General features: G+C 36.1%; 1 protein-coding gene across 1 annotated transcript in view; it reads left to right on the top strand.

Annotated features, from left to right (window-relative positions):
- LOC109837087 (SNARE-interacting protein KEULE) overlaps window positions 1-8,207 on the top strand; it is a 34,290-nt gene that overhangs the window by 18,396 nt on the left and 7,687 nt on the right. Inside the window, exons 5-14 of the mRNA XM_020405173.1 lie at window positions 791-841; window positions 932-1,028; window positions 1,181-1,213; window positions 1,380-1,508; window positions 2,965-3,159; window positions 3,248-3,331; window positions 3,425-3,520; window positions 3,609-3,682; window positions 5,859-5,955; window positions 8,019-8,144. Coding sequence (XP_020260762.1) covers window positions 791-841; window positions 932-1,028; window positions 1,181-1,213; window positions 1,380-1,508; window positions 2,965-3,159; window positions 3,248-3,331; window positions 3,425-3,520; window positions 3,609-3,682; window positions 5,859-5,955; window positions 8,019-8,144 — 982 coding nt within the window. The remainder of the gene's footprint in view (window positions 1-790; window positions 842-931; window positions 1,029-1,180; window positions 1,214-1,379; window positions 1,509-2,964; window positions 3,160-3,247; window positions 3,332-3,424; window positions 3,521-3,608; window positions 3,683-5,858; window positions 5,956-8,018; window positions 8,145-8,207) is intronic.

Here is an 8,207-nt window from a genome sequence, read left to right on the forward strand (position 1 = left end):
TTGTGGGGGGGGGGGGGGTTGGTGTTGGGGTTGGTTGATAAGGGTTGAAAGCATTTAGTTATACTTTTGAAGCCTTTGATATTCTACCAGATGTTTACTTGTAAAGATGATAAATCTTTCATGTAGACAAAGTTTTGTCGCCAAAAATCAAGTATTAACCATGTTTTGGTTAGTGGACATTTGGACAGTCAACATTTTTATCTATTGACCAGTACGGCGTTAAGCAATGTTATAGTCATTATTAATTGTCAGTTGTTTCCCCTTTAAGCCTTCCGAATAGTCTTCCACATATTTATAATTTTGTTCGGCAGGAATCCGGATGACTAAAATGTCAGACTACATTCTGTTTACCAAAGTATTCCTGCAATTATTTCGTCAAAGAAACTCTACAAGCTGTTCTACTTATATTAAAAGTTAAAACTGTTTGTATGACCGAAATATGTATTGTTGCCTTTTAAGTTTTTCTCTAGCACTCTGGATAATAGTATAAAGAATATCAGTTTTATTTTCAGCTTACCTCGACTGCTATTAACTGTATCCGACCTTCATTGATGTGATGGTTTTGCATGAATGCACAAACATCATTTATCTTGGCGGCCCAAGATTCTCTGCACAACATACGTTTCAAAGGAAGATCCTTAATTTTTAGAAAATAATTTCTAAATTCATGGCTTAGTTTTCTTGTCTATGATTGTGTTTATACCGGTGAATTCTATATTGTCATAGTTAATATGTTAGTGAAATGATGATAAACAGCCTATCTTTCTGACCTAATTATTTGTTTCTGCAGTGTTACTACGTTCCTTTCTGATATGTCTGGGAAAAGTCCTTTGTATAAGAAGTATGTATTTGACTTGGGATTAGTCATATCTAAGTGTTATTGTTAGTTTTAACTTGACTTTTCAGATTTCTTTGCTATATTTTTTTTCAGGGCATATGTGTTCTTCAGTTCACCTATATCGAAAGAGTTGGTGTCTCACATAAAAAATGACAGAAGTGTCTTACCTCGCATAGGTGCTTTGAGCGAGGTTAAGATGTTTGTTTATTAATATCTCCTGCATTACCAAATCTATCCCATGCCCCCAATTGACTTTCTTTGTTTAAACATTAGTAATTTACATAGCCATGTTATTTATTTCTTTGATTTTTGTTAGTTATTTTCCTTGTTTTCTGGAAACAGATGAATTTGGAATACTTTGCCATTGATAGTCAGGTATGCATTTTGCTTGTTTTATTTGTTTTTTGCGCTGCCTAATTACTTATCTGAATGTAAAATCATTCATGACTTCAGTTGCCATGGAGATATAAAAGCTCCTTATGTCTGAGAAACGAACTTTTAGCATGTAAAAAATTCTCACTTCCAGGCTTGTATCATGTAGGGTTTTGTTACTGACCATGAGAGGGCTCTGGAGGAGCTGTTCGCTGAAAATGCAGAAAATTCTCGCAAATACAATGCTTGCTTAAATACAATGGCCACTCGCATTGCTACAGTTTTTGCTTCTTTAAAGGTATGACAAAAACTTTCCTAGTACTACAGACATTGGGAAATGTACGTAAAAGATTGCAGTTTAGGAAACACACCGTTCGCTGTTCCGTGACTGTATGGGACATTTGTTTCTAGTGTTTGGCAGAATTCTGGGTAGTGTATCCTATACAGAAGTTCGGGGAACAGTGTGTATTGGTCCTATAAATTGTTACCCAGCTGCTGATATAAGGACATGATTAAAATAACCAAGTGTTTATTATGGCCTTCTTCATTTCGGGTCATCTGCCTAACATGTATAGACTCATAGCATAAGCACTTGTTAGTCATTAAGCATAATGCATGCTCAACATAAGCACCTTCGTTTGCGGAGTAAGGACTACACAGCTTTAAACTATTTACTTGCTGGACCTGTTTTCCTATGTCTGCAACCTTGGGCAGGTCAAATGGAGTTTAACAGAAGTGAATGGAGAAAGGAGATTATGGTAATCAAAGCCATTGCTTAGAGAGAGTATTCTGTTGTTCGACATTTATGTTACATTAATTTTCAAAATTTTTTACATGAGATGTCAAATATGATTCCGGAGGCAATTGAAATTTGAAGTATCTGTGGCATTCCAGGTACTCTGAGGACATGATACTTGTTGATAAACTGGTCCAAAACACATTGGAGAGTAACATATGACTAATACTAGTGCACAAAGTGATTTGAGCTAGCACTATGTAAATACCGAGATAGGAAGGAAAGAAGACTTAAAGAGTGTTGGAAGATTTGATACAAGAGACTTGAGAGTTAATCTTACTAGGATTATACTCCAACTTTGAATTTGGTCATTTGGATTTGTTTACATGAGATGTCAAATATGATTCCGGAGGCAATTGAAATTTTTTGAAGTATCTGTGGCATTCCAGGTACTCTGAGGACATGATACTTGTTGATACACTGGTCCAAAACACATTGGAGAGTAACATGTGACTAATACTAGTGCACAGAGTGATTTGAGCTAGCACTATGTAAATACCGAGATAGGAAGGAAAGAAGACTTAAGAGTGTTGGAAGATTTGATACAAGAGACTTGAGAGTTAATCTTACTAGGATTATACTCCAACTTTGAATTTGGTCATTTGGATTTGTTTGCATGATGACGTTTTGTTGGCCAGTGCATCATAACGTCATTTTGATAGATTGCAATACAAGGCACCGTATGCTATCCATTTGGAAGATACTCTTGTAGTGAGCTGGTATTATGCGTTACCCCATGTAATGTGAGTCATGATATGATTCAGATGGGCAAGTATTTTTCCTGACTAGTCACTCAGAACCGAACTAAGTGGTCGCTTGCATCATATTAGAATTTTGTATCTATGTGTGATTGATTTGAATTATATGGTGGCTTGCATTATATCCGAGTTTGTATCTTTGTGTGATTGATTTGAATTTTGGGTCACCATTTGTATTGATTTGTATTGCTTCAAATTAGGAATTTCCTTATGTGAGGTATCGTGCTGCAAAGTCTTCTTTAGATGCTTCCACTATGACAACTCTCCGTGATTTAGTCCCTACAAAGCTTGCTGCTGGAATTTGGAACTGCCTTGCTAGGTATAAAACTACCATTCCTGATTTTCCCCAGAGAGAAACATGTGAGTTACTCATTGTGGACCGCTCAGTTGACCAGGTATATCTGAAACATTCTTGTAGCTTCCAAGCTGTTTGTTTGAATGACATATGACCTATGCCACTTTATTTATGTTTTCATGTGACAGATTGCTCCTATCATCCATGAGTGGACCTATGATGCAATGTGTCATGATTTACTCAACATGGAAGGTAACAAATATGTACATGAGGTGAGTTCTAGTGATAATCTTGTAGTTGATGTTTCCATCCATTTCTTCTTTTCCTGTATTTCTAAAAGATTCAATATGGGTGCATATGAGCAGGTGCTAAGCAAATCTGGAACAGTTGAAAAGAAGGAGGTTCTTTTGGAGGACCATGATCCTATCTGGCTTGAGCTTCGGCATGCACACATAGGAGATGTATGTTTGAGTTAGTCTGATAACTTGTTCTAGTATGTATCGCTGTACTCTGAATTCTGATGTTTACTTAATAAAAATTATGTCACAGGCTAGTGAAAGATTACATGAGAAGATGGCAAACTTTGTGTCAAGGAATAAAGCAGCACAAATTCACAACTCAAGGTAATGTTGAAATAGTAAAACCTTAGCATTAGAAACATAGATATGAAATAGATAGATTTTTAGAACAACTGAATTTTAGCTATTAGGTAACTTATTTTTTGCCATATGGAGGCCACTTTTGGATCATGGTCATTTATATATATAACACAGGAAGACAATCCTCTCAAGTTTAAGTGGAGAAATGGATCTGTTTTGTTTTTTTTTTATTTCATTTTATATTACATATGTTCACAATATATGAAATTTTGGTGAAAGTGGTTTGGGCAATCTAGGCAAACACTAGCCCAAAATATAATAACCTTTAGTCTGTGACGGAAGCCTGAAACATAAACCTTGTATTTGACCCATTTACACAGGATTAGATTTGTTCCGAGATAGTCCCAATAAGTGTGTGTATATATATATATATATATATATATATATAGAGAGAGAGAGAGAGAGAGAGAGAGAGAGAGAGGTCTATTTGAAGGTAAGTGTTGGTCTGATCCTAAGTGAGCTGATGTTTGAAAGCACCTGAACATAATTTAATCTACTTTATTCCGTGGCTACTACACTGGTATGTTTGGTCTATATCCTACTGTGAGGCCAATTCACGTTTGGTTCAACCTAGAATTCCACCTTTGCCGAACGCTTTTCACTCTTAATAACTAGTATAATTAAAGATTTTATTTACTGGTTAAAATAGTAAATGAGACTGAAAATTTTATTTTAGTTAAATTAAATGCTTGCACGTGTATCATAGGAGCAGTAATTAAATAATTAAATTACTGATATGATATCAGCAAATTTTAAATATAAGTTAGGTCCATTGCAACCCAATGATTCCTAGTGTAATTTCTGTATAGAGTTTATAGACACTTCTGTAGAATCTTTACTAGTGATTTCTGAAATCTGAAAATTTTCCTTGATAGTAGATTCCTTTTCTTTCTTTTTTATAAAACCAATTACTTCTGGTGATTCTTAGGGCTTAATCCATAGTTACTTGAATGAGTTGATGTTTTGTTGCACTCAGTTAGATTACTTTCACACTTTGTCAAAGCTTAGGGCACCTCTAGTGTATAGGAATGAACTAGAACAATTTCAAATTGAATTTAAGATTGAAATTTTGGTGGGGGCCCATGGTTCAAGCCAGTTAAAGATTGTTTCTGTTTGTGCCATTCTGAAACCAACACTAGGAATTGGTTTCTTTTCAAGCAGATTTGCCATGGAACGTATTCCGCCATATTGCTCCATATTGGAAATGTAATGGACAGTGAGCAAGACAGTTTTTGCTCCTGCATGCAGCTTTAAGGTCAAATCAAACTTTTGTGGGATGAGGGGAGGAAGTTTATTTGGTAGACAACATTTCAGTTGTGAACCTGAACCCTTTGCTTTAAATTTTAAGTTAATTTAATTTGGGTTCCCATAACCAACCCATTTGACATTTTGTAAATTATGAGGGGGGCAAGACTTTTACATAGAACCCTCTAATGATATTTAGTTTAAAAAATTACTATCTTGAATATAAATTAAATACTCATTATTGTTTATTTTTATAATAAGCATGATAGTAATATGAGGGAAGATATTCTGATTCATATTTTTGAACTAAATGTATAACCGTGTCAATTAGTAGAAGTTTACCGAACTTGGTAGCTGTACTATATTATTGCATTGATGTTGAGCAAATTGTAACTTGGCTGTGCAACACTTATATTCGATTTATATTCGAGATAATAATTTTTTATCTCATCTATTCATTCGTATCCATCATCTATTCATAATTTGCAGGTAGTCTGTACGGATGTTAAAAACTGCAAAAGTTTCGAAGCAATGCAATATTTTTCTCTTCACTTAAAATTTTATTAAGAAATAAATCTGCAAGTGATGTTATTATTTTAGCATGAAATTGCTGAAACTTATGCAGGTGGATGTAGATTGAAGCTAATATGCAATAGAAGTTTTTAACCTTGACAAATGAAAAACCTTACAGAAACTGTAGCCACTGTGGTATTCGTATTTCTAAGGAAAAAAATTAAGAAGAAAATTAATATGTTCTTAGCAAAGAAAGAAAATGTTGGTATCAGATGTCTTGATGCAAGATCTACTCCAGCAATAAATGTATAATCTGCACTGGCTGTTGTTTTCGGCAAGCGCGATTTCATATTGCATGTCCCTTATGATCTTTTTTAAACAGAGACACTGGTGACCTATCGACAAGAGATTTACAAAAAATGGTGCAAGCTTTGCCACAGTATAGCGAGCAAATCGACAAGCTTTCTCTCCATGTAGAGGTCAGTTTTTTTTAATAATATCTTCAGATATCTTCTCTGCTAATCTATCAGGTTGTGAAATGTGCTTGTCAGTTGTCAAGTATCAACCCATTAGTCCATGACCACTTGCCAGTCCTTTGGAGTTCAACATTATTAATGGATAAGATATCTTCATATTCATTGCTGGCTTCAAAACTGTTGAGCTTAAGCTTTGAGGAAGTGGTCATCTCTGAAGCACGGATTCGCGCCACGGATCCGTGTCCGACTCGAATCGGACACGAATTCGTCACGACACGTGCACGACACGTGTCGGACACAAATTGACCGTGTCCGACACGGGTCAACGGTCAAATTAGGCTCGGACACGGTCAAAGGAGCTCGGACATGGCTCGGATTCGCCGAAGGCCAATTCATTCGGGTTGCAGGTTTGGTTGTTAAAATCCAACCCGAACCGTTCGATTAAAAATCTCATCCTTATTTCTCAAATCTCCTATTCGATTCGATCATCAGCTGACTCAAACGAAAGTAAAAAAAGAAAAAACTCTAAACCTAACCCTAATCCTCTCTCTCAATCTCTCAGCTCACTCCCGTTCGATTTGATCACCTCCGCTGTTCCGACCCGATCCCGCTGACCGCTCCGCTGTTCCGACCCGATCCCGCCGACCGACTCCTCCTTCCTCCGACTCCTCAAGTCCACCCTCCATTCCTCCTCCCCATCCAGCACAATCACCACCACTGTCATCATCATCTCTTCCGGTTTTTGAGTTCGAGCAGCAACCCAGCGTCATATTATTATCATAAATCTAATGGAGAAAGTTACAAATAATATATTTTAGATTGTTATTTTTTGATAGATTCATATTTTAGATTGTTAGTTGAATTTTATAAAATTTTCTATATATAATAATAATTAAAAAAATTCCTTGCCGTATCCCCGTATCCTATTTTTTTGGATTTTGTCGTATCCCGTATTCGTGTCCGTGTCATATCCGTGTCGGTGGTCATTATGACATGCTACATCAAGTCATCACGACCCGATCCTGTTATTGCTATGAAAAAGGCCAGGTTTTGGTCCAAAAAATAGGGTGGTCTGGAGGATTAGCACAAATTCTTTAATTTTCATCATAACTTCAAAATTGTGGTATAGTGATAGGGATATTTATCTGGGATTGTACCTGGTTTCAAGAAGCTCGTTCTTGTTGTTGGTAGTTTGGAGTATGTTTATTCTCATTTTTTGTCTTAGCAAAAGAGTCAATCTTTTGGAGAGTGGTGGCTTTTCCATGTGTTGAAGGCCCACATGAGAGGCAGATTTTTGGGTGAGGTGTATTCAGAGGAATCACAAAACCCATTTCTTCGTAGACTTAGTTAATAATAGTAATGGGCGATTTCCTTAATATTGGAGATTTTTATTATCTTGACGCAAATTGATTCCAATCTAACCGGTATAGGTTGCTAGTCAGAGAACCCAGATGAACTAACCTGTCTGCTGTCACTCCCACACCTTTTATCATTTCGTTAGATTGAGTGTGGTGCAGTAAACCTCCTGCTTGTTTCTTGAGTGGGCATATGATCTAACGCATCACTCCCTATACTTTGAAACACGCTGAAGAGTTGATAAGGTCCTTATCTGGAAGAAGCCTGCCCTATCTTGCTAATTATTTGCACTTAAGCTTGCTTCCCCTCTAATTATTGCCACTTAAGGCGGTCATATTACCTGCATGAGCGCGCCTTACTATTTTTTGGGACATGCTTTTGCAATTACTGTGTTCTTGATGAAAACTTCAGGACAGTCATCTCCTTCTATTTCATTACTTCAAAGGAATTTGTTAACTTACATTTTCATGTAATATAAATGAAGATCCAATATATAAAAAATATATGTATACTACATGTACACATTGCTTTGATAGGTGTGAAAAATGACCACTTATATTACATCATGTATCTTTCACCATGTAGACGTACATTATGTATCTATCTATTTATGTATGTATATAAATTCAGATTGCGACGAAAACAATATAAGTACTAACATTTTAATTTTTTCTCGTGTCTATTTACCATATACGTATATCTAAATCCAGATTGCAGGAAAAATCAACAACGTAATTAAAGAGTTGGGACTTCGAGAAGTTGGACAACTTGAGCAAGACCTTGTGTTTGGAGATGCAGGAACGAAAGAAATAATCGAGTTCTTAAGGAAAAATCAGGTGAATGATGAATTTGTTTTTTGAAGAATTTGTTTTTTTTTTGGGGGTGGGGGGGGGGGGGGG

Source organism: Asparagus officinalis, chromosome 4 (assembly GCF_001876935.1).
Source record: "Asparagus officinalis chromosome 4, Aspof.V1, whole genome shotgun sequence".
In the NCBI taxonomy this organism is placed as follows: Eukaryota; Viridiplantae; Streptophyta; class Magnoliopsida; order Asparagales; family Asparagaceae; genus Asparagus; species Asparagus officinalis.